The following is a 27,037-nucleotide window of genomic DNA, read 5'->3' as shown; positions in this document are numbered from 1 at the left end:
TTAAACTCCACCGAAGAAGAAGAGCTGCCAACATGGCGGCGCACATGAGACGCTTGACACATTGGTACAGAGCAGTGATAAACAATAATTTAACATCACTTTCAAGCGTCAGAGGATATTTATCAAGATCATATTCTCAGGTTCAAACAGACTTTTCGTCTAATCGTGTGCGGCGTACGTTCACAGATTTTTTTCATGAACTCTACCAACACATAATTGTGCCATCCTCCCCTGTTCGTCCGCGGGGAGACCCGAGTCTCCTGTTTGTCAACGCAGGCATGAACCAGGTAAATTGAACAATCATCGGTCGGTTTTCACATGAAGTATTAGCTATATTATCGAATACAGTAGACACTAATTTGATTATTGGTTAAGGGGCTATAGCGAAGAAAGCGAGCCTCATGCATGACACTGGAGATTTGACACCTCTGACAGTTCTGTTGCTCTATGGGTGTACAGTCCCGCGTGAACAACAGCATTGGCGAGTGTAGACAATACATAGACCTACTAGCTAGCTATCTAAAGGCAATTCCAGTCAAATGCAGATTTGTGTCTTGTTGACAGTCGGTTGATTTTTTTTTGCGTAAAAGTGAAAAGTTGTGTATACATACCATACATAGGCCATGCATCAAATGCCTTCATAGCTTTTTTGGGGGTGCTTCAACTTCACTGGCTCTGAGTTGGAATGATGCCTCTCTTCTCCTCTTCACTTAGTTCAAGCCTATTTTCCTTGGAGCAGCAGACCCGCGCAGTGAAATGGCCACATACCGGCGGGTGGTGAATAGTCAGAAGTGTGTCCGGGCTGGGGGTAAACACAACGACCTGGAAGATGTTGGTCGAGATGTCTACCACCACACCTTCTTTGAGATGTTAGGAAACTGGTCCTTTGGCGATTACTTCAAGGTGTGTGACATACATGTAGCTGTGATCTATGATGCCATAGCAGTTTAAAAGGCAGGTTTAAAAGTGTCTCTGTGCAGGAGGAAGCGTGCATCATGGCTTGGCGTCTACTCACAGAGGAGTACAGGATTCCTCCAGAACGCCTCTACGTCTCATACTTTGCCGGTGATGCCACCTCTGGTTTGCCAGCAGATGAGGAAACACGCCACATCTGGCTAAGCATGGGGTATGAAAGCCATAGTTTCCTCTCCAAGATAATAACAACTTCCTGACTAATTTGTGTTTTGATCCTTTGCTATTCTCTTTTTTGGTTGATGTTTTTGTTTGTAGAGTGCCCTCTGATCACCTCCTGCCATTTGGGATGAAGGACAACTTTTGGGAGATGGGGGAGATTGGCCCCTGTGGCCCCTGCACAGAGATCCACTATGACCACATTGGGGGCCGTAACGCAGCCTCGCTGGTCAATGCAGACAGTCCTGATGTGGTCGAGATTTGGAACCTGGTCTTCATGCAATACAACAGGTGCTATACCTACTACCAGGGGCTTATAGTTTGGTTTTTAATGAACCATACTAAATACTATTTAGAACATGCTGTTTAGTATAAAAACGTTGCAGTAAGCAACAAATATCAACATTCTAGACTCATTCATAGGAATGCATCATCTAATGCACAACTGCGTTGTTTCCCACCGTGTGTACATTTTGGTACAACTCATCCTCATTACTGAATATAAATAGTGTACAGTGAATTCATACTAAATGAAAAGCTTAAATTAGTTTGACTTCCTGGCATTTAAAACAATACATTTTTGTAATGTAACATACTATAAAACTTTATGTTTTTGCATACCCAATCGAAGTACTATTTAGAATGCAAGTTTGGGTATTCGCACAGGCCCACTTGCGAACTCATTTCGTTTTTATTTCAGCCAAGGTCTCATGTATCAAAGATAAACAAACACAAACACTTTTGGCCCACACCGCTAGCCAGTTAGGAACAAATTCTGCTAATTCTCATGCACTCTAACCTTGGCAGAGGATGTTAGCAATACGATAACATCTTTACATTATTATGTGATGAAAATATATTCCATCTGGAGTTCACTCTACTATGGACTGTTATACTTTTTCTATGACTGAATAAAATTACTAGGGTGGATTGTGTGTCTGTGTTTACAAGCCTATGTCTGACTCCTTGCGTTTGGCTGTTCCAGAGAGGCAGATCACAGCTTACGGTCACTCCCCCAGTTCAGCGTGGACACTGGCATGGGTCTGGAGCGACTGGTGACCGTTCTCCAAGGACAACGCTCCAACTATGACACTGACCTCTTTACCCCTCTGCTGTCTGCTATACAACAGGTAAGTTTAGTTTGTTTACAGATAATTAGGTACAATAAGATAGAGGATTGAAGAAAAACATTTAAGAAATTAAACAAAATACATGTCCAGGTGAGGAAGAGAAGCAGTCATTTTTATTTAACCTTTATTTTATCTGGGAGTCATACTGAGATCAAGGTATCTTTTACAGATGAGTCCTGAATTACATAAATTACAGAAAATACACACATTAAAATCTAAATACAAAATGCAGGAAGAAAGAAAAACACAGCCATAAAAAACGAACACATTCATGAGTAGGAAGATCCTTAATCAGCTTTGTGAATTGCCCCCAAACGGCACCATAACATAAAATGTAAGAACATTTAGAAGATTGTTCCACAGATAAGGTGCAAGGAAACAACTAAAAGCTGATTTACCTAACTCAGTATAGACCAAAGGAACTTCCAGAGTTAACCATCCCTGAGACCGGATGTGGTAACTTGTATGTCTAAAGTTTAGTAACGATGTTAGGTACAGTGGGACTTTTTGTAAAAGTTCTTTGAAAATGAAAACATAGCAATGTATCAACCTACTTGACATCAGAGGGCCTTTCCAACTTTCTGGTAGAGAATGCAGTGGTGAGTACTAAAATTGTAGGGCGTGCTAAAGCGCAGTGCGCTATGATACACTGCATCTAACGGCTTTAATGAAGTGGCGTTCATATAGATGATGTCGCCATAGTCTAGGACCGATAGGAACGTCAAATGAATAATCTGCTTTCTGCATTTTTTTCCCCCGAGAGGCAGGACCTATTTTTTTATAGAAGAATCCCATTTTTATTCTCAGCTTCTTAACTAACTCAGTAATATGCTTTTTAAAAGACAGCTTTTCCTCTATCCAGATGCTCAGATATTTGTAAGCACGGACACGATCAATATGGACACCATCCAATGTACATATGCTTAAATCATCAGACATATTTTTATGTGCTCTAAAGAAAAACAAATACATAGTTTTACTTGCATTCAGTACTAATTCTGGTTAATAAAGTTTTTCTGTAATACAATGAAGGCAGACTGTATTTCAGACCAACCGTGGGGGACAATAGCATACACAACAGTATCATCGGCATACAAGTGCAGGTTACAGTTATTTACAGACAAAGTTGATATTGTTAATGTGAAAAGTACAGGACCCAGAATCAACCCCTGCAGGAAATATCCAGGACACCTGATTTAACGCCATCTGTAGATATAAATTGAGTTCTATCTGTCTAGAAATGATTATATATTACCAGTCAAAAGTTTTGACACACCTACTTGTTCCAGGGTTTTTCCTTATTTGGACTATTTTATACAATGTAGAATAATAGTGAAGACATCACAACTATGAAATAACACATATGGAATCATGTAGTAACCAAAAAAGTGTTAAACAAATCAAAATATATTTTATATTTGATATTCTTCAAAGTAGCCACCCTTTGCCTTGATGACAGCTTTGCATGCTTTTGGCATTCACTCAACCACCAGCTTCACCTGGTGCAGAAGCCGGATGTGGAGGTCCTGGGCTGGCGTGGTTACACGTGATCTGCGGTTGTGAGGCCAGTTGGAAGTACTGTCAAATTCTCTAAAATGACATTGAAGGCGACTTATGGTAGAGAAATTATCAATCAATTATATGGTAACAGCTCTGGTGGACATTTCTGCAGTCAGCATGCCAACAGCATACCAATTGCATGCGCCCTCAAAACATCTGTGGCATTGTGTTCTGTGACAAAACTGCACATTTTAGAGTGGACTTTTGTGTAATGATCATGCTGTTTAATCAGCTTCTTGATATGCCACACTTGTCAGGTGGAAGGATTTACCTTGGCAAAGCAGAAATGCTCACTAACAGGGATATAAATACATTTGTGCACCAAATTTGAGAGAATAAAGCTTTTTGTGCATATGGACACTTCTGGGATATTTTATTTCAGTTCATGAAACATTGGACCAACACTTTACATGTTGGGTTTATATTTTTGTTCAGTATAGAATACATTTCAAAGATAAGAAGGATCTTCGCTGAGAATTAATCAAGATTACATTTTTGTCAGGAAAGATAATGAACTAAAACTTCCCTACATAGGTAAAGATTTAAAAAAAGTTGCTCAATTTGTATCTGATTGTCCAAATTATGTATCATAATTAATTTCACAATGAACTGCTATGGCTCTGTTGCTCCCACGGGATTAAATGTATGTTCACTGATTAGTGCCAAATGATTTGTCTGTTTTGTAGTTTGGTTTGTTTCTTTTTCTCATTTAGTTATCATCTAAATCCATCTAGCGCTCCAATTGCCCTGAGTATAGAGGGAGGACTGGAGAGGCGGATGTGGGCAAAGTGGACATGGCATACCGCGTCGTTGCTGACCACGTGCGCACCCTGTCTGTCTGCATTGCTGACGGAGTCTACCCGGGGATGTCTGGGGCCGAGTGAGTCAAACTGCTGTTAGTCTCTTGCTGCACCATGCTCCGATTATGGCTCATGCACAACAGGCAATCTGAAAAATGCCAGACTTACTAAGCATTTCCACTTCATTGAGGAAGGGAATGATAACCTAAAGGTATAACAAAAAAAACGGTAGTCAACACTAGAACAGCCTGGCCTTTGAGCCTATAAGTACCCGATAGAGAACGTTGAGTGTTACTAGGCATCCCCGGCGTCCCCTTTAACATCAGATGCATATCAACCCGCAAGGTGCCCAAATATAAGCACCAACGGGTGATAAATAGAGCATAAACAGTTGTGAAGCATGAATAAATATTCATGGGAATATATCCATGTAAAAAATATAACAACTGTTATTTGTTTAGATAGAGTCAAGGATATGTTTTGTGTAATTCTACAAAGTTTGAGTGAGAAATATGCTATTGGAATAATATACACTTGGTTGTGTTTATAAAGGCCTTAGGCAACATTAGAATACTAAAAAACAATTATTTCAAAGAACATAATAACATTTTCCCTTGTTTATTTTACTCTAGGCTATAAGTTAAAACTAAAAACCACTAGTTCAAGTCCATCACAAAGAAGTCCTTTTAAAATTTCATTTTGGCAGATTAAAAGAAACATTGTGTAAAAACAAAATGTATTTAGAAAAAAAAACAACCTATCATATTTTAAGTTTATTATGTTACTAGTGTTGTGACGTTGTATTGATTGTGACGACTGCTGTTCATCGAATGATTAACTGTTTATAATTACGTGATTAAATTCATCAGGTCATCATTAACTCAGTAACCTGGGGCACCATGGGAAAGTTTGTTTTTATTGAGTTTCCATTTCCCAAATTAACTCAAAAGAATATCAATATCGATTTTACAACAGTCGCTAATTAATCGATTTCCTCTACAGTCTCATCCTGAACGTTGCATAATCCGGGAATCTGCACAAACCAGAGTCCCACTAAATGAGTCCTTACCACACCAATTGAGATGATTATTTATTTACTAACAAGCTAAACTGATAATATAAGATACACAAACACACAGTCTAGGCTATTGATTAGAACTTAGTACAATGAAATAGGTCACTAGCGGTCCAACACAATATGACACACAAAATGGGAATATAGAAAGAGAGAGTGCACGAGAGAAAAGCACACTTGGATACATTTGTAAACTATGCTTACTTTACCCCTAACACCTTGCCCCGAACTGCAGCTCTTATGGGTCAGAATATAATGATGTAATTATCTCCTCGTGGACCGAGTTCCGACTTCCCCTCTGATGGCGACACTTCTGTTGTTACCGGGTGTAAGTCTCTGATTGTCCACACGATGTCAGTGTCCTTGCTCTTAATGGTCTGTTTCCTCACGCTTGTTCTGTAAGAGGGTCTTGTGAGGACAATCAGCCGTGTAGATGGTTCCAGCGTGGGAATGAAAGCAGTGTAGGCACACGATTCATTGGAGAGAATAACTGGGTGGTCCTGCTTGAATTCACCTTAGATACAGATACAGTTACTCAACCGTAGCATTGATTTTTTTCGAGTTTCTTTTGTCTTCTTCAACCTCGTGTTGCGTTTTGGGGTTGCGACTACTCGGACCTTGGCTGCAGTGCGTGGTTACCTAGTTTGATATGTAAATTCTTAACTCACATGTTTTATACCCTCAGGTCAGAAAGTGGCGTTTCCGTCTTTATGGCAAATTCCCTGGGGCGTCACTAGTTACGAGTCAAGGTCTGAATTAGACTCAGATCCAATTTAGACAACTAACTTCACATTTCATCTTTAAAAAAACATTCTCTTTGAAATTGACATTTTCCACACAACGTACAGTATGCAAACATCAGGTACATATTATGAAAACTCTTCAAGTTACAATGTTTTCGTTATGACGTCGTCATTTTAACTTTTAATAACATAACAAAAATGACATTAATTTTCATATTCCATCTATCGTCATTACCACCATTTTGGCTGACGAAACATATTGTCCCCAAGTCCATTTATTGCATGTGACTGTTCTGAGGTTATTTCTCCATAGGCCCATCATACATTCCATTCACACTGAGAAGATTTTGTCTACTGCCTTAAGATTTACAATGGACGTGAGGTGTCATAAAACCCCCCCACCTCCATATCTCTTGATTTCTCTTGATCTCTCCCCCAGAGAGATGTCTCTGTAGGATTGTGGTCCACAGTAACCTGATCCGAACAGGCCAGTAGAAACTGCAGAATATGCTCTTTCTTATAGAAATCAAAACGCTTTACCTGCATGTGACTGACGGAGGATTTGATAGTGATGTTCCTTGCCCTGCGTCGGTCAATTACAAGATGTGCCTATCTCTTCATGTACAATTTGACAACTGATAGTATTGTCACTCATCAGACTATTGTCAATTGAATCTTGTCTATAGGCTTACTGTTATCATGTGTTAAATGAGTTTCGGTATAGTTTGTGTAGTTTCGGTGGGCAGGCTGAGTGGCATCATTTATTTTCCCTCGCTCATCAACTTGGATAGAGTCAAGGATATGTTTAGCATTATTCTGAAGGCCTGCTGCAACACGTAGCATGTTATCATTTCCCTTACAATAAATGTGATTCACAATAGAGTTATAGTTAATAAAATGTAAAAGAGAATGGTATCAACCCACAAGGTGCCAGGGGAAATTATTAACATGAGCGCCAACACTGATAAATAGACATAATACAAACTCATCATTACACTATTGTTGTTCTAAATTAACTCAACTACGTAACCCTCCTTATCATTCAATTAGGACTATTTTAAATTTGACCGTGGAGTAATGTACACAGTTATTACCCATTCATCCATTTGTCATTCAGTGGGCTGGCATCGTTTGCTTCCCTTCGCTCGTCAACTCAGATAGTCAAGGATATGTTTTGCCTTATTCTAAAGGCCTACTGCAACACATAGCATGTTTTTGTTTTCCCTTACAATAAGTTTGAATAATTATAGTAAATAGTAAATACAAATAAAGTAAATAAAACAGTCCCATAACAGCTTATTTTTACAAAGTAGAACTTCACAGAGAATGATATCAACCCATAAGGCGCGGTCAAATTATTTGCCTTAAACATGAGCGCCAACGCTGATAAATAGGCATAACACAAACTCATCATTACAGTATTGTCTTTGTAATTTAAATCAACCTCTTCACCCTCATTACCATTCAGTTTGGCCTAATTTAAATTCCATTGTGAAGTAAGGTGAACAATTATTGCCCATTCATCCATTTGTCATTCATTCAGTGAGGAGAGAGAGCGAGAGAGACACGTCAGTGCCTGGCTGTGTACCAACGTCCTACAGCACATTGTTTCAGCGGGTTATGTTGGGAATAGGTGTGAATAAAACAGGAAAAAAAAGTCTCTAAAGGCTGTTTCTGATTTCAAAATTCGGACAAATTACCAATGTAAAATACAAATATTTAGGATAAGTCAGGGGAGTAGCAGGACTTACTTTTTCTGGGGGGGGGGGGGGTTCTTTTATTTATAAAATCAAACGTCAGTGGCTAATGGCGTATGGCGGTTCTAGAGTTAAAGGTTAAATTAACTGAGAATAATATTTCAATCTAAAATTAACCTATCTCAATCCCAAAGATTGAGAAAGAAGATTGAAATGGTAAAATTGGTTTGGGATTGAGACGTAGCTGAATCTACAAAATAGACTGTGGGAGGTCTGAACACATCTGACAATAATCTGACAATTGTAATTTTCATTCTCTTTCAATTATTGTGTTTGTGTGTGCGTTTGTGTGTGCCTGCTGCAGATTGGTTTTACGCCGTATCCTCCGGCGAGCTGTGAGGTTCAGCACTGAGGTACTGCAGGCCCCCGAGGGAGCGCTGGCAAGCCTGGTACCCACAGTTGCCCACATCCTGGTGAGTTGGGCTGTGATATCAGACTTGTGACCTTTGTCATCATGGTCTTGATCCTTTATCATCCACATCTTTTCTACAGGGTGATGCTTATCCCGAACTGCATAAAGAGTCAGATAGGGTAAGTTAATTACCATGAAATGAGAGAAATTACATCAACACGTTTAATGATGGTTATACACCAGGAATTAAAGTTCTTGCAAATAAAATAAAGTCTTGCATATACAAACTTCCTGACATTTCGACACAGCCATTCACTTGACACACTTTCTCAGATGAGTGGCAAGGAAGGTATAGTGATAAACTACTAAGATCTATTTGATTTATTTTTCAGATCATGGATATAATCAATGAAAACGAGGCCCAATTCCTGTCCTCTCTGAAGCAGGGGCGCAGAGTGATTGACAGGACACTCCAGAGATTGGAGAGCAATGACACTCTATTCCCAGGTCAGCTTCAGTACTAGGATACAGTACTGGGATAGGGTATGGTTTGTAATAGGGTATTTGTGGTATACATTTTTGGGCCAATTTATTTCAGTAGTCAATCCTTTGTGTGTGTGTGTGTGTGTGTGTGTGTGCTTATCTCCTAGTGCCTGTGGCCTGGTCTCTGCATCGTAACCTGGGCTTTCCTCTGGATCTCATTGGACTAATGCTGGAGGAGCAGGGCTTGAGTGTTGACCAACGGGCCCTTGATGTGTTGGCCATTGAAAGTCAAAATGTAACTACATTCAGTGCTTTTCCTCTCCTTTTCTATACATGAAGCCAATATTGCTAGTCTAATCTAGTTTAATGAAGCTGCATAGCAAAATACTCAAAAGTAAATGTCCAATGTTTCCAGATTTCTATGAAATATCACATGTAATTAATTACCCTGAGTGAAATAGTTTCCCTTCCAAAAATGGGTAATTAAGCATTCCTGTGTTTGAATGGCGGGGACATACCCCAACAACAGTATGGTGGGCGTATAACAGTCATTACAAATATTCATGTGAGGAGACCGCTGACTGATGAGCCAACATGACTTCATGTGCTATGAGGATATTGCAAGCATTTTTGAAACAGCCTGTTTGAGATTCAACTTTGAGATGGAGTTCTTGTGTCTTTTCTCTCATTTATGCTTTGGCCACACATGGGAGTCAAAAACAATATTTGGGTATGAGTTGAATGTGAGATTTTCACTGGACAGTTGCTTCAAACATTACACTTTTATGATTTTATCATACATTAGTTTGTTCCTTTACTCAACACTGAATTATTTAATGAGTACCGTACTACATTTTACATTAAAAGCTTGAATTAATTCTTAATAAAAAAATATTTATGGTTTTAAACTATTGAAACTAAATGTGGCCGTCCAGCTTTTTCCGCAACCCTTGCAGATAAGTATCTTTTCAGTATCTTTTTACTGAAAATGATCCTCCCCATTCCATGGCTGTCTCTCCTCTCCCCACCACCAGCTTAGGTGTCAGGTGCAGACCTCTGTTGGGGATACGCTGGTCCATCTGGATCTGCACAGCCTAGCCCAGCTGCAGAGTGGAGAAGTTCCCCACACAGACGACTCCCCCAAGTACCACTACAGCTTGGCACAGGATGGCAAATATGGTATAGATGAGTTCTCGAGATTATAAACAACATGCTCACTCACAATTACAGTAATTAGTCTAAAACGGTTGGGTGCTGGATCCTCGCTAGTAAAATCCTTAGAGAATGAGTTAGACAGCACTCCAAAGGATAATCTTCAGTTAATATATTATATTCAGGTCAATTATCCTCTGTTTTGCTGTCCATTTTATTATCTCTGAAAGGAGCCCTGTGTCTTTTCTCCAGTGTTCCAGCCCTGCCATGCTACCGTGCAGGCCCTGTACTGTGGACAGACTCTTGTCTCGGAGGTGGCCGGGGGCCAGAGGTGTGGTGTGGTGCTTGACCGGACCTGTTTCTATGCAGAGCAAGGGGGGCAGTCCCATGACCAGGGCTACTTCATCAGAGATGGACTGCCGGTCAGCATTAGCTACACCTTTTTTAGGACACCATGTTTAAGTACACTGTGTCACAACGTGTGTCTGTGAGCTTCTTGTTAAAGATGTACCTGAAAATGTGAGGTCCATACATTGAATGTTTCTGATGTCAACTTTCCTGCATATGAATGTCCTATCCCTCAGCAACATTTTTACTAAGCTATTGAAACTACATTCATTGAATCATTCCATTCATAGTATATTTACTAGCCTAGTTGGGATGGTGTGTATGTTCCCTCAGGATGTCCTGTACCCTGTTGAGGCTGTGCAGCTTGCTGGGGGATATGTGGTTCATCAGGTCACCGCTGCTGAGGTGTTGAGAAAAGGGGACCAGGTCCAGCTCTACCTGGATGAGGTATAGCATTTTCTACAGGTCGACTCTTAGCTTACACAATGGACCTTATGTTTGCTGGTTTTTTGGTTTTTCCTTTCAATTAAGCCATAGACAACCATGTGTGGGGAGTTCCTTACTAATTAGTGACCTTAATTCATAAATCAAGTACAAGTGAGGAGCGAAAACCCGCAGACACTCGGCCCTTTGAGGAATATTTATTCATAAGGCTTCTGCAACAAATTAACTGTGGGTGTGTGTGTTGTTTGTGAGATGTGCTCTTTAAAGCTATTGGGGCAAAAACTGGTTGAATCAATGTTGTTTTCCACACATAATTTCAACCAAAAAATACAATGTGAGGATGTTGAATCAATGTGGAAAACTGATTGGATTTACAAAGTCATATTTTTTTCACCCAACTTTTAATCTAAATCCAATGACGGGGACATTTTTGGTTGATTTCACGTTGAATTCACATGAACGTAAATCAAAACTAGACGTTGAACTGAAGTCTGTGCCCAGTGGGATGTTTGTGACTTTGTCATAAATATGATTATGTTAATTGCATATTACATGTCATAATTTAATTTGCTAATAAGAAAATGAATGTTTATTCACATCCAGCCACAGAGACTAGCCTGCATGGTCAAGCACACCGCCACACACGTCCTCAACTTCGCCCTCCGTCAGCTGCTGGGTTCTTCTGTGGAGCAAAGAGGCAGTCATGTCGCTGCAGACCGCCTACGCTTTGACTTCAGCGTCAAGGTATACAGTATGATCTGTGAATTTCATCATCTGTCGTTGTCCAACAATTCAATTATATACATTTTCAGTAACTTTATTTTGATTTATTGTTACTATTTCATCCTTCCACAAGATATAGTCCCAACACGAATCTAGGGTTGCTACCCAAGCCGGCTGGTCGTTCGTTCTATCGATTCGGTTGTCAGAGACGCGACCCAGTCATTAAATCTTTGGTCTCAAACTATGGACTCGACCCAGTCGTTTGTTCTAAATGTTCTGTTGCCATGATGGCTGGCAACATTCTTATCCCTTGCATGCTAGCTAGCCTACTTTGGCTAACACAGTCGCGTCAAACAATGGAGCCAGAATAATAGCAAAGTAGCTGCATTTTCTTATGTTTAAGCTGTTTTCTAGTTATTTATTTTGTGGGAGGGAATACATCCATAACACTGATGTGCAATTTCACCTGTAGAACATTTTCTCTCTTGCCAGGCCACTGTTCAGAAGAGATAGCCAACTACACAGCTAACACAATCACTCCAAACTGAAGTTGGAATGACAGAAAAATAGCTGCACCTCGTTTTTTATTGACATTTCTTTGTATACAGTATATCCATAAAAACTATGCTGATTCATGATTTAGACTGGCTGAGAAAAGCTGCCAGCCGGTCTGTCTCGTCCCGACTCCCGACACGTTCATTACCATAGCACAGCTAGAGATCGAATTTCAATATTGAAACAATGTTGCAAATGTCGGAGAGGCAGATTATTACTAATCTCCGCTGTTGAAAACCGAATGCTATTCTAAAAGAAATGGGAGATAATGTCTAGATGCTTTGTACAGTACAGTGCCTTCGGAAAGTGTTCAGATCCCTTGACTCTTTCCAAAAAATTTGACCTTTCAGCCTTATTCTAAAATTGATATTTTTTTAAAATCCTCAGCAATCTACGCACAATACCCCATAATGACAAAGCGAAAACAAGTTTTTAGATATTTTAGCAAATGTATTATAATATCAAAAGTAGAAATACCTTTTACATAAGAATTCAGACGCTTTGCTATGACACTCTAAATTGAGCTCAGGTGCATCTTGTTTCCATTGATCATCATTGAGATGTTTCTACAACGAGATTGGAGTCCACCTGTGGTAAAATCAATTGATTGGACATGATTTGGAAAGGCACACACCTGTCTATATAAGGTCCCACAGTTGACCGTGCATGTCAGAGCAAAAACCAATCCATGAGGTCAAAGGAATTGTCCGTAAAGCTCCAAGACAGGATTATGTCGAGGCACAGATCTGGGGAAGGGTATGAAAAAATGTCTGTAGCATTTAAGGTCCCCAAGAACACAGTGGCCTCCATCATTCTTAAATAGAAGAAGTTTGGAACCACCAAGACTCTTCCTAGAGCTGGCCACCCGGCCAAACTGAGCAATCGGGGGAGAATGGCCTTGGTCAGGGAGGTGACCAAAAACCCGATGGTCACTCTGACAGAGCTCCAGGAGTGGCTTCATGACAAGTCTCTGAATGTCCTTGGCCCAGCCAGAGCCCAGACATGAACCTGATCGAACATCTCTAGAGAGACCTGTAAACATGGTGCAGCAACTTTCCCCATGCAACCTGACAGAGCTTGAGAGGATCTGCGAAGAAGAATGGGAGAATCTTCCCAAATACAGGTGTGCCAAGCTTGTAGCATCATACCCAAAAAGACTTGAGGCTGTAATTGCTGCCAAAGGTGCTTCAACAAAGTACTGAGTAAAGGATCTGAATACTTATGTAAGTGTGATATTTAAGTTTTTTATAAAAAATAAAATCTGAAACAAACTCTAAAATCCAATTTTTGCTTTGTCATTATGGGGTTGTGTGTAGATTGCTGAAAAAACAACAACAATTGAATACATTTTAGAATAAGGCTGTAACCTAACAAAATGTGAAAAAGGTCAAGGGGTCTGAATACTTTCCGAAGGCACTGTAGATCTTGTATATACTGTACATTGCCTGGCTGAGCTGATGAGACAGTGCTTTGTGTAGTCAGATGGAACAGAGTAAATAGGCATTTCGTCATATATTTAGCCTGTGGTAACTTGTGGGATAGACACCAGCTGGAATGCAGTTTTAACCAATTATTATCTAGGATTAGACCCACACGTTGTATAATAACACTGTAATAGTAATAATATCTTGAATATATATGGCCCTGTAGCCTATTTTTATAAACATGGATGACTTAAATGTTGTTTTTATGAAACACACAAAAAAACAATAACCATGCCAATTAAGTATTTCTTTAATTGAATTGATTTTTTTTTAATACTCATTGTAGAAATTATATTTGACAGTTTTGCTTGTCATAAAAAACTTCAGCAACTGATGATTTTGTGAACGCTTTCCATGTAAAATTTTAAAGCCGGGCAAAGTATGAGGTGATAGCATCACTGAAATCACTGCTGCTGTGGTCAGGCTATGGTAGGCCCTGTGGTACCAGGCCCTCCCTTCCAGTTGCATTGCTGGGAATTATTTGTTGTTGTACTTCATCCTCCTCAAAATACTTATTATGAATTTCACAGACATTATACAGCTAACAACATGCCATAATTAGTGTGTTTATTGTGTCAATGTGACAGTCATTGCATTTAAGCAAACACCTCCATCTCCCCTTCAGTCGACCAAAAGCCCTCTACAGTCATGCGAGAACTACTGAACCTCTCACTACAGTTGGTCTTTTATTATACTCTATAGAGGCAACAAGTTGTGCAGAAATAGCCAGGCATCGTTTTACTCACATTGTTGCGTGCTTTTGGATGAGTATGCTGAGAAACATATCCAACCTCTAACTCTTGATTCATCCTTAAAATCCGCTGGCCTCTGGCTTTGTTGTGTGAGCCTCCTGTGTCGGTTTAGGCAGATAGTTTGCTGTTGTCCTGCTGCTCTTACATCCTTCACTATATGCATAATGGTCCCGACATTTCAACAATACTGTTGATTCAAGCAAATCATAAGAGAAAGTAAAAATGATTGTAAATTGGTCTCCATGTTTAAGCTAGTAGGGTTTTAATGCCGACAGTCCCAGAATTCCCAAAACCATTCTGATACATAAAAAATAAAATACATTGTGAAACCCAAACGTATTCTGTGGAATTCTTCCAAGCGCACCAGAGAACAGCACCAGGGTAACAAATTTCATGTGACTACGCCCTTAGAGTAATCACATCCGTTATGAATAATGTGAAGTTCTATGCATTGCCAAAGTCCAGTAGATAATCAAAAAAACTCACTTTTGTATAGAAGCATGAAAACGCTTTTTTGGATGTAATAATAATCATTGATTTTTGGTGGTCACTCTGTAGGGATCATTGAGTATTCCCCAGCTCCAGGAGATTGAGAGGAGCATCCACAACATTATCACAGAGAATAATGCGGTGTACATAGAGGAGGTTCCCCTGGCCCGGGCTAAAGACATCCCAGGTCTAAGGACTGTGGATGAGGTAACTGTGTGTTGATTCGGGGACTCTCCTACCCAGATTAAAAGGAATAATGTTGATAATAACTGTGTTTTGTAAAGTGTTCAATTCTCTTATACATTGTTAATGTATTATGTTGCTAAGTGTCAACCCAATGGTTGCAATTTGTTAGTGCAAGATATTCTGCATAATAGTGTGTTGGCATTGGAGGATTCCCGAATCCTCTGTAATTCTTCCTAGGTGTACCCTGATCCGGTGAGAGTGGTGTCCGTGGCAGTTCCTGTAGCAGACCTGTACGATTCTCAGACGGACAGATGGACGTCAGTGGAGCTCTGCTGTGGGACGTAAGTTTTGTCTGTCTGTCTCTCTCACTCAATCACTCTTTCTCCCTCTCTATGATAGATTCAAAAGGCATTTTTAAATGTAGGACTTAACATTACTTGTTATTTACCATAAGATATTATGAAATGACAATATGCACTGCCTCACCTTTCGGGCTGTGAGGATGTGGCAAATTGTTCTATATACTGTAAAAGAGCCAAAATGAGAAGAGACCGTAGAATGTATACGTTTTATCGTGGGTTAAGGTTAGAAACGGTTCATATATTTGGAGGAGTAGATTTGACAATTCCTATAGTTGTGAACAATGCTAAATATTTTCTGTTCATTGGCTGTTTCTAAAGGGCTACTAGACCAAGCGGTTTTCTCTTTTTCAGGCATTTACTGACGACCGGGGAGATCGGGGATTTGGTTATCATTTCCGAGAGGCAGATGGTTAAAGGGATCAGCCGTATTGTGGCAGTCACTGGAGACGACGCCAGAGAGGTGTGTTATATAAAAGCAAGAAGGCATAAAACTAAATAGGTCGTGACTTATTGTGAATATGCCAGAGGTGCATAGTAGCGGACTATACAATCACGTCACTTTATCCCATGTATTCTCGTGTTTTACAACACCAGTTAGTCCCAACTTTTGTGTTGCTGATTCAGTATTAATTTAGTAAATTTTCCTATTTAGGATGTCATGTATCACTGATCTTTTAAAAAACACTCCATGATCAAATATGCATCGGATTGTTGGAGGCATGGGCTTGTGGGAGTTTGCATCATATTTCTTAAAGCAATCACAAGTAGCTTTCAACGAGATTTATTCTGATATTTGTCGTTGTTTTGTTGGCTCACAGGCTCGAGAGGCGGGTCAGGTCCTGACCCAGGAAGTGGAGTCTTTGTCAGCACGTCTTGCAACGGTCGCCAGCCCCTCCCTCGCAGATGCCAACCGGCTGGCCAAAGAAGTTGGCATACTGACAGATGTATGTATGCTTTTCCACTCCCTCCCTACTGACGTAAATGATGGTCATTAGACAGACAATATTGAAAATGCTCCAAAAGGCAATTTCAGACAGTATTAAATTATTGCCTAAGTGTTTGAATAGCTGAGAACATGGGACCTGCATTTTTTTTATTTTAGTTATTTGTAACAGTATTTTTATTGGAATTTCACCATTTTCACCCATATTAAGAGATACAACAACAGAGACAAAGCACACAGAACAAAAACAAGAAAAACAGCACCCACTTACACATATCTACACGCATATATATACACATACATACACACACATACGCATAAATACGCGCACGCACATACACACCCATACATACGTACACCATTTTCCTCTTCCCGCTCGGTGCTTCTCTCACCCCATCACCATCATTGCGTCTCTCAATACATACATTTTAAACAAACTTGCAAACAGAAATTAAACAAAAAAACTCAGTTTAAACCAAGAGGTTAGGTTCCACACATGGAACGTACAGTGTAGTTCTGAAATACATAGATCCCCGCCATTCTAAGAGAATCCTTGCAGCATAATAGCTGATACCTCAGGTTCTAGGTAATTTAGATAAGGTTCCCATACTTTGTAGAACTGGTCTGTTTTAGAATGCAATGTACATGTCAGATATTCCAGAGGCACCCATTCAAATAGTATCTTATGCCAATCTTTAATAGAAGGAACCTTATTTTTTATTTTTATTTTTAAATTTTTTTTGCCTTTATTTTACTAGGCAAGTCAGTTAAGAACAAATTCTTATTTTCAATGACGGCCTAGGAACAGTGGGTTAACTGCCTGTTCAAGGGCAGAACGACAGATTTTGTACCTTGTCAGCTCGGGGATTTGAACTTGCAACCTTTCGGTTACTAGTCCAATGCTCTAACCACTAGGCTACACTGCCGCCCCAGTGGATTATCACTAATCCACTGTAAAAGGATGTTTTTCCTCGCTGCGAAGGTAAGGATGTTGTAAAGCCTCCTTTTACCCACAGAAGTAACATGCCTACTAGGGAGACCTAACAGTAAAGAAACTGGGTCCAATTCTAGATCAACCCCTAGGATCTTTTCAATTTCTTGCAGAACACCAGACCAGTATCTTTGTATTTTGGTACATGACCATAAACACTGTGTTAGGGTGCCTGTATCAGTTTTGCATTTAAGACACTGAGGGGAAGAGGAAGTGGGGCTAAAAGCATGTCTGCGATTTAGGGATATATGCAATCTGTGTATTATTCTTAATTGGATTGCTCTAGTACGGTTACATATAGATATTGTTTTTGCATATCTCCAAATGTCCTCCCACATCAATAGTAACAGACAATTATTTCACCCTCTGTGTGTTGACAGCAGAAAAGGACCTTAAAGTATCATAAAACAGACTTACAGACATTTTCCTTTGCGGGAAAAAAAAGCTTTCTTTCAATGACAGACACATCAGGGTTACCAATTAAGGTGGTGCTCTTCAGAATATAATGTCTTACTTGTAGGAAGCGGAAAAGGTCCTGCTTTCATCTGCTCAAATGACAACAAAATCTTATCAGCAAATAAGTCATTTAGCCTGCGTATGCCCTTATTAAGCCATAAGTTAAAGCCAGCATCCAGCAATCCTGGACTGAAATCTGGGTTGTTAAGAATTGGGGTAAGAGCAGAGGTTAGTTTGGACCTTCCCAGGAAGCGTTGAACTGACCTCCATACTATGAGTGTGTTAAGTGTAACGGGATTATTGCAGTGATCTTCTACAGACTTGAAACTTCTGAAAAATAAAAGATCCTGTAAGGGGTATTTTGAAAGAGAAGTCTCAATGTCTAACCAAATAGAGGAGTCCGCATTTGTGATCCAGTCAGAAATATAACAAAGGTGGGCACACCATTGATATAACCTGATATTGGGCAGGTCCAAGCCGCCCATAGAACTTGGCAGCTGCAATATTGCCCTCTTAAGTCTTGGCTTGCGTTTACTCCATATAAAGGAACTTAGCCATCCATTTACATCCTTTATTACCTTATTGGAGAGTAATACTGGGATCATTTGGATTGGGTAAAGTAGTCTAGGTAAAATGTTCATTTTCAAGAGGGATATTCTACCCAACCAAGAAATCGGGAGAGAGTTCCAGCGCTCCAGATCCTGTCTTATTGTATCAAACAAGGGAACAAAATTGGCTTTGTACATTAGCTGGAATTTAGGAGTTACAAATATACCCAGATACATGAAACCTGAGGGAGACTATTTAAAAGGGAAGGGGGGAGAAGTATTAGAGTGTAGGCTACCAAGTGGCATAGCCTCTGACTTAGTAAGGTTAATCTTGTAGCCTGAGAATTCGCTGAATAATTCAATAATATTAATAAGAGATGTAATTGAAGTCTCGGGACTAGAGATGAATATCAGGACATCATCAGCATACAAGCTTATTTTATGGTGAACATCACCAATGAGCAGCCCCTGTATAGCAGGCGTTACCCTGATGGCCTCGGCCAGTGGTTCCATAACGAGTGCAAAGAGGAGGGAGGATAAAGGACAGCCCTGTCTGGTACCTCTGTGTATAGAGAAGCTATTTGACCTTAGCCCATTAGTAAGGACATCAGCCTGAGGATCATCATATAAAACTTTCACCCATTTTATAAAGTTGTCCCCCAGACCAAATTTATTTAGAGCAAAAAATAGGTAAGACCACTCCACACGATCAAATGCTTTCTCAGCATCTAGGGAGAGCACAAGACCATCCACAGCACTTTGTTGGTAGGCTTGAATTACATTAAGAAGCCGCCTGACATTGTTGCATGACTTACGGCCCCTAATGAAGCCAGTTTGGTCTCCTTTCACAATTAGTGGCAGTGAGTCCTCTAATCTTGTGGCTAGAATTTTAGAAAGCAATTTTCTATCCACATTCAGAAGGGAAATTGGTCTGTACGAGGAACAAGACTCTGGACATTTTCCCTTTTTGAGAATAAGTGAAATGTTGGCTTCTCTCAGCGTTTGAGGGAGTTGGTCATTTGAAAATGAGTGGTTAAACATATCACGTAATGGCTCAAGGATCAGGCCATGGAACTCTTTATAGAACTCACTACAAAACCCGTCTGGTCCTGGGGCCTTACCATTTTGCAGGTTCTTAATTGCGAACATTATCTCTTCCTTGGTAATAGGGGCATTAAGGAGGGACCTCTGCTCTTCGGAGATAGTAGGGAGCTCAATCTTACAAAAGAAGTTCTCCATTAATTTGGGTGCATCCTTTGGCAGTTCTGAGGCATAAAGGTTTATAAAATTTCTTAAATGAGTCACTTGTCAATTTATTTTCATATAAATGATTACCATCAGAATCAGTAATAGTAGCAATTGACTGAGAGTCAGCCCTCTTTTTAGCTAGGTATGCCAAGTACTTTCCTGGCTTATCGCCATGTTCATATAGCTTTTGCCTGACAAATCTCATTTTCTTTTCAGCGTCCTGTGTTAGGAGAGAGTCTAACGTTGATCTAATGACTGGTATTTCCTTTAATAGGGCAGGAGTGGGCGTTTTAATGTAGTCCTTCTCTTTAGTTCCTAATTCACCCTCTAACATTTTTTGCTTTTCCCGCTTTTTCCGTCTCTTAGTAGCTGTGTATGACATAATCAAACCCCTGGCATACGCTTTACAGGTCTCCCAAAGGAGCGAGGGGTTATCTGTTGATTGAGAGTTAATAGAGAAAAATGCTTTAAACTCTGTAATAAAATATGATGTGAATGTATGGTCTTTAAGAATGGTTGTGTTCAACCTCCAATGTCTTGACCGATTGAATGCCCCGTTGAGTTTTATGTCCAGGATCACATCAGCATGATCAGATATGACTATGCTTCCTATCCTGGCGGATAAAACAGACTGCAAAGACGTCCTGGGCATAAAAAAATAATCTATTCTAGTCTGACATCCATGAGGTGCAGAGAAAAAAGTGAACTCTCTGTTGGAGGGATGAAAAGCTCTCCAGACATCCGCATACCCCAGATCATCACAAATAGCTTTAAGTGACTTAGCTTGAGGAGAGAGTGAAGCTATACCGCTGGGAAACTTATCAATAAGGGGGTTCAACAAGCAGTTAAAATCTCCCCCAACCACTGCAGTGTCCGAGTTTAATTCTGAAAAGTCTAGAAATACCTTAGTGAGGAAATCAAGGGGGTGAGCAGGGGGGGAAGTAAATATTCATTATGGAAATGTTCTGCCCTAAATTTTTGTTATTGACATAGCCTTGTTCTGTTCAATGTTCTCCACCTATATAGTACTCTAAATACCCCAATTCATGTTGTTAAGTTCAAAAGAATACAAGATAAAAACTCCTTACACCATTCAAACAAATGATGGTTCGAAACTTTAAAGGTAATTTACTCAGAATCATCTTTTTGCAGATATAACCTTATAGTCCCAAGCTACCACATTACTTTAAATAGTTAGAATTAAATGCGAATATGACACAAATGCTTAGGCCTTATTTGTGTTTTGTCCCAGGCAGTGGATTGCACTCCTATACCACAGTGGAAGCGGAGGGAGCTTCAAACTCGCCTCAAAGGTCTACAGAGGACAACCAACACAAGCATAAGGAAACTGGAGACCAAAGAGGTATCACAAACACACAACCCCATTGTCCTTTCAAACGTGTATTATATCCCCCACAATAACTATTTCATGTGACAAGTAAAAATACATGAAAATGATCTAACTTTTTGTATGCAGGAAGACACATGAGTCACAACAGCATTATAAAACAATCACAATAGTTAATGCATGATAAATACTGCATGATAAAGCATTATACTAATTGTACTTTTAACTACTTTCTCTTTCTTACTTACTTTTGTTCCATTTTCAGGCTGCTGTGAAAGCCCAATCACTATTCATAAAGAATAGCAGCAAGAATATTGTAGTGGACACTGTGGACACAGACTCTATATCAGTATGTTTTTCATCTGAATTTCTGATGAGGCTCAGTAGTTGTTTAACATCCACAATTAGATCATTTTGCCCCATATAAAACTAATGCATCAGTTTTCACAGCAAGTGAGTTACTGTATTTTATCAATCACTTTCAGTGCAACCATCGTTTTTTTGGAAACACCTTAGATTCTAATGATGCACTTAAAGTGGGATCTAATAATGAACTTACCGTTACTAAGGCTCTGGGAAACTGAGCCTCGATGTAGTTGATCCCATTGCTCTCATTGTAGGTGCTGATGAAGACAGTGAACCAATACAGTGACAGAGCCCCAGGGACCCTGATCATGCTACTCTCCCACCAGCAGCCATCGGGGAAGGTCATGTGTGCGTGCCAAGTGCCCAAGGTATAGGGTCTAGCTCTTACATCACTGTATTTACTGATATGGCATTTTCTCTCAATAGGTCAAGGGTGGGGGGGACTAAATACATAAAGCGCTTTCATTTCTTAATGGTAATAAAAAGATAGGTGAGAGTGGGGTAAGTTGTGCCAAAGGGTTAGTTGAACAACCCCTTGTTTCTAGGAAACCATGCACAAAATTAATAGTGTGACCAAATATTTAGGGAGAGGTCATTATTTCATGGAGTCTGTGAAGGAAGAAAACACATGGGAAAAGTAGTAAGCATGTTCGGTCCAAAAACCTGATTTTCACAAAGTCAAATTTATTTGATAGGTTTCATGATTATTTTATCTAAACCAAAGTAGATTGTTTTAAGACTGTTTTGTATATCAGTTGGGGTCTCTATAAGCTGTAATATGAGGTCCTAACCCTAGCATGAAAGTGCATCCTTGTAGCTCTATGGGCTAATATAGTCAAAATGATTGCTTTGTGGGTAATTGATCTAATGGCTAATCAATATACAGTGGGGCAAAAAGTATTTAGTCAGCCACCAATTGTGCAAGTTCCCCCACTTAAAAAGATGAGAGGCCTGTAATTTTCATCATAGGTACACTTCAACTATGACAGACAAAATTAGAAAAAAAATCCAGAAAATCACATTGTAGGGTTTTTTATGAATTTATTTGCAAATTATGGTGGAAAATAAGTATTTGGTCAATAACAAAAGTTTATCTCAATACTTTGTTATATACCCTTTATTGGCAATGACAGAGGTCAAATGTTTTCTGTAAGTCTTCACAAGGTATTTTGGCCCATTCCTCCATGCAGATCTCCTCTAGAGCAGTGACGTTTTGGGGCTGTTACTGGGAAACGCGGACTTTCAACTCCCTCCAAAGATTTTCTATGGGGTTGAGATCTGGAGACTGGCTAGGCCACTCCAAGACCTTGAAATGCTTCTTACGAAGCCACTCCTTCGTTGCACGGGCGGTGTGTTTGGGATCATTGTCATGCTGAAAGACCCAACCACGTTTCATCTTCAATGCCCTTGCTGATGGAAGGAGTTTTTCACTCAAAATCTCACAATACATGGCCCCATTCATTCTTTCCTTTACATGGATCAGTCGTCCTGGTCCCTTTGCAGAAAAACAGCCCCAAAGCATGATATTTCCACCCCCATGCTTCACAGTAGGTATGGTGTTCTTTGGATGCAACTCAGCATTCTTTGTCCTCCAAACACAACGAGTTGAGTTTTTAACAAAAAGTTATATTTTTGGTTTCATCTGACCATATGACATTCTCCCAATCTTCTTCTGGATCATCCAAATGCTCTCTAGCAAACTTCAGACGGTCCTGGACATGTACTGGCTTAAGCAGGGGGACACGTCTGGCACTGCAGGATTTGAGTCCCTGGCGGCATAGTGTGTTACTGATGGTAGGCTTTGTTACTTTGGTCCCAGCTCTCTGCAGGTCATTCACTAGGTCCCCCCATGTGGTTCTGGGATTTTTGCTCACCATTCTTGTGATCATTTTGACCCCACGGGGTGAGATCTTGCGTGGAGCCCCAGATCGAGGGAGATTATCAGTGGTCTTGTATGTCTTCCATTTTCTAATAATTGCTCCCACAGTTGATTTCTTCAAACCAAGCTGCTTACCTATTGCAGATTCAGTCTTTCCAGCCTGGTGCAGGTCTACAATTTTGTTTCTGGTGTCCTTTGACAGCTCTTTGGTCTTGGCCATAGTGGAGGTTGGAGTGTGACTGTTTGAGGTTGTGGACAGGTGTCTTTTATACTGATAACAAGTTCAAACAGGTGCCATTAATACAGGTAACGAGTGGAGGACAGAGGAGCCTCTTAAAGAAGAAGTTACAGGTCTGTGAGAGCCAGAAATCTTGCTTGTTTGTAGGTGACAATACTTATTTTCCACCATAATTTGCAAATAAATTCATAAAAAATCCTACAATGTGATTTTCTGGATTTTTTTTCTCATTTTGTCTGTCATAGTTGAAGTGTACCTATTATGAAAATTACAGGCCTCTCTCATCTTTTTAAGTGGGGGAACTTGCACAATTGGTGGCTGACTAAATACTTTTTTGCCCCACTATACCTCAAATTATGATTACATTTTGGCAGTTTTTTTCATAATATGCATAATATTTTGAAGACCGCTCGCGTTCGTGTTATTAGTCAAGTTCAAATGATGAGAAATGCCTTCCTCAGTTGGATTCGCCCCCCTCTAGGCCACAATTTAAGTATTTTCTTCCCAGGTGTAATGCAGGGCATTATCGCTGGGATATGAGGTTACACCAGGACCTGAGTCTATGTTAAAAGTGCAAAGTTTTAGAAATGTGTCCCTATGCTCAATTTACCCCATAATCAAGGTGAGTTGTGCCAAGAGACCACTTTTTTTTTGGACAACTATGTTTTCAAAACTGTTATGTTTACATGAATTCTGATTATTTCAGGGATGATCAACATCCTGAAATATTTGTAGATATCTATGTTAGAAAGAATAGTAGATTTCCTTTGATATAGTGATCCTGAATGTAAATAATGTCTCAACATACCCCACTCGCACCTACAATGCATTTGGAAAAGTATTCAGACCCCTTGACTTTTTCCACATTTTGTTACGCTACAGCCTTGTTCTAAAATGGATTAAACTATTTATTTTCCTCATCAATCTAAACACAATGCCCCATAAAGATAAAGCAAAAACAGTTTGTTTCTTTGTGCCTAGGGGCATCCTGTTTCCATTGATCCTCCTTGAGATGTTTCTACAACTAGATTGGAGTTCAGTTCACCTGTGGTAAATTCAATTGATTGGACATGATTTGGAAAGGCACACACCTGTGCTCATTGCTATATATAAGGTCCCACAGTTGACGATGTATGTCAGCAAAAACCAAGCCATGAGGTCGAAGGAATTGTCCGTAGAGTGGCCATACGGAAGCCACTCCTCAGTAAAAAGCACATGACAGCCCGCTTGGAGTTTGCCAAAAGGCACCTAAAGGGCTCTCAGACCATGAGAAACAAGATTCTCTGGTCTGATGAAACCAAGATTGAACTCTTTGGCCTGAATTCCAAGCGTCACGTATGGAAGAAACCTGGCACCATCCCTACGGTGAAGCATGGTGGTGGCAGCATAATGCTGTGGGATGTTTTTCAGCGGCAGGGACTGGGAGACTAGTCAGTCTCAAGGGAAAGATGAACAGAGCAAAGTACAGAGAGATCCTTGATGAAAACCTGCTCCAGATCACTCAGAAGCTCAGCCTGGGGCGAAGGTTCGCCTTCCAACAGGACAATGACCCTAAGCACACAGCCAAGACAACGCAGTAGTGGCTTCGGGACAAGTCTCTGAATGTCCTTGAGTGGCCTAGCCAGAGCTAGGACTTGAATCCGATCGAACGTCTCTGGAGAGACCTAAAAATAGCTGTGAAGCAATGCTCCCCATCCAACCTGACAGAGCTAGAGAGGATCTCCAGAGAAGAATCTGACAAACTCCCCAAATACAGGTGTGCCACACTTGTAACGTCATACCCAAGAAGACTCGAGGCTGTATTCGCTGCCAAAGGTGCTTCAACAAAGTACCGAGTAAAGGGTCTGAATACTTATGAAATGTAATATTTAATTTTCTAAAAACATGTTTTTGCTTTGTCATTATGGGGTATTGTGTGTAGATTGATGGGGAAAAAAACAATTTAATCCATTTTAGAATAAGGCTGTAACGTAACAAAATGTGGAAAATGTCAAGGGGTCTGAATACTTTCTGAATGCACCTTATGAAAATAATCTTGAATAATAGTTTTTTTTGTTTTGTTTTTACTGTCGCCTTATATGAAACATTTGATATCAAATCCAAAAATGCTGCAGTATAGAGCCAAATTAAAACATGTAGCTTCACTGTCCAAATACATGTGTATATTCACACACTCTTTACCCACCTGTTCTCTCTCTCCATCACACCAACACTCACTCCTGATCTTTGTCTCTCCATAGGGCTTTAGTGCTCTCTCTGCCAGTGACTGGGCCCTGACAGTGTGTGCCCGCCTGGGAGGGAACGCAGGTGGCTCTGCCACTGTGGCAAAGGGCACAGGGAGTGGGGCCAACCTCACTGAGGCACTCAGGTGTGCTGAAGAGTATGCACAGGACAAGACCCAAAACGGATGCTAAGTACAAACGTCCAGGGATCACAAGCCCACATTTACTATAGGGTGTAGGCAAAATACACCGCTGTTCAATGGAAAAGTTCTCCAACTGCCACATGGCGGGTTGATGACAAAAGTACATATTACAGCATACTACAGGTTGGAAGAACCTACCATTTTGGGGGGGGAGGAATGACTGTGAGAAGTTCAGTTCGGGTGACTTTTAAAAGGACAGCCTATTGAAATGAAATGATACTGACATCTAAGATATAGTTTCCCCTGTTGTAGCATAGTAGCTATAAATAAATAGACTGAGGGTTACCCATCTGCATTCACCCCATTGGGCTAATCATTAGCTAGATCACAAACTCTAAACATTATCTTGTTGCTAGTTAGCAACATATTGATGATTTGAATGTCCCACTGGCACTCATCCAAGGATCATGTACTGTGAATACCACCTGCCCCATGGTACGTTTAGCCCTGGTCTTTCCTGTGCATTCAACACCATTGGCGAGTGCCAACGGGCATAAACCATGCCACTGCTAAAAACTCTGGTTCTAAAATGGTGCAGTTCACAAATTTTGGGTATTTGAGAAATACGTTGAGTAAAATTAGAACGCTCTGTGATCCTCCTCTTTTAACAGTGGCCATCAAAACTGATTTCAAATGTGTGTTTTTCCAGCAACTACATTAAGAATGTTGTAGGCCACAATGACTTGACATGCATGTTTTTCTCCACGTTGTTCTCCACTGCAATTTGAAAGCACTTTGAGAGGGATTTTCTTTTCTCTCATAGAATGCGACGGCCCAATTTAACCCCTGCTCCTATTTATTATGGATGGAAGTGTCTGGAATTTCTGTCAGGACTCAGTATGTACATGTGTATGATAAGCATTTTGAATAGGTAGTCAAGACAGTGTTTGGAGATTTGTATTGTGCTTCTGTCCTAAGATTGTGGAGAATAAGGAAAGTCTAGTTTGTCCTGCGATGTACTGAATGCCAGCCTTGTAATAATTAACAATTTATGAGTGTAAGGATTATGCATATTCCAGTTGTCTACTTTCTTTGTTTTAGAAGGAATAAAGACATTTGAGGTCATTTA

At 40.1% G+C, this 27,037-nt stretch overlaps 1 protein-coding gene across 2 annotated transcripts; it reads left to right on the top strand.

Moving 5' to 3' along the window:
* On the top strand, window positions 1–27,037 carry aars2 (alanyl-tRNA synthetase 2, mitochondrial (putative)). Of its 2 annotated transcripts, XM_020482595.2 has the most exons (22): window positions 3–287; window positions 715–903; window positions 981–1,126; window positions 1,231–1,422; window positions 2,117–2,261; window positions 4,556–4,701; window positions 8,501–8,609; window positions 8,689–8,727; window positions 8,941–9,055; window positions 9,199–9,326; window positions 10,066–10,210; window positions 10,436–10,605; window positions 10,865–10,978; window positions 11,579–11,719; window positions 15,048–15,185; window positions 15,402–15,505; window positions 15,878–15,986; window positions 16,345–16,470; window positions 20,965–21,075; window positions 21,326–21,409; window positions 21,681–21,794; window positions 25,784–27,037. In XM_020482595.2, the coding sequence occupies exons 1-22, from the start codon at window positions 33–35 to the stop codon at window positions 25,955–25,957; spliced, it is 2,994 nt and encodes a 997-aa protein (XP_020338184.1). In that variant the 5' UTR covers window positions 3–32; the 3' UTR covers window positions 25,958–27,037. The 2 variants fall into 2 exon arrangements, with proteins under 2 accessions (XP_031683853.1, XP_020338184.1); XM_031827993.1 differs by lacking the exons at window positions 15,878–15,986; window positions 16,345–16,470; window positions 20,965–21,075; ... (1 more) ...; window positions 21,681–21,794; window positions 25,784–27,037 and having other exon boundaries at window positions 1–287; window positions 15,372–15,485.

Source organism: Oncorhynchus kisutch, linkage group LG1, assembly GCF_002021735.2.
Source record: "Oncorhynchus kisutch isolate 150728-3 linkage group LG1, Okis_V2, whole genome shotgun sequence".
In the NCBI taxonomy this organism is placed as follows: Eukaryota; Metazoa; Chordata; class Actinopteri; order Salmoniformes; family Salmonidae; genus Oncorhynchus; species Oncorhynchus kisutch.
This window is presented reverse-complemented; position numbering and strand designations above follow the sequence as displayed.

Coding starts and splice junctions, on each gene's coding strand:
- aars2 (XM_020482595.2), top strand. CDS start 33: ATGGCGGCGCACATGAGACGCTTGACACATTGGTACAGAGCAGTGATA. Junction 4,702..8,500: donor CCGGGGATGTCTGGGGCCGA/GTGAGTCAAACT, acceptor TGCCTGCTGCAG/ATTGGTTTTACGCCGTATCC. Junction 15,987..16,344: donor CTGGAGACGACGCCAGAGAG/GTGTGTTATATA, acceptor GTTGGCTCACAG/GCTCGAGAGGCGGGTCAGGT.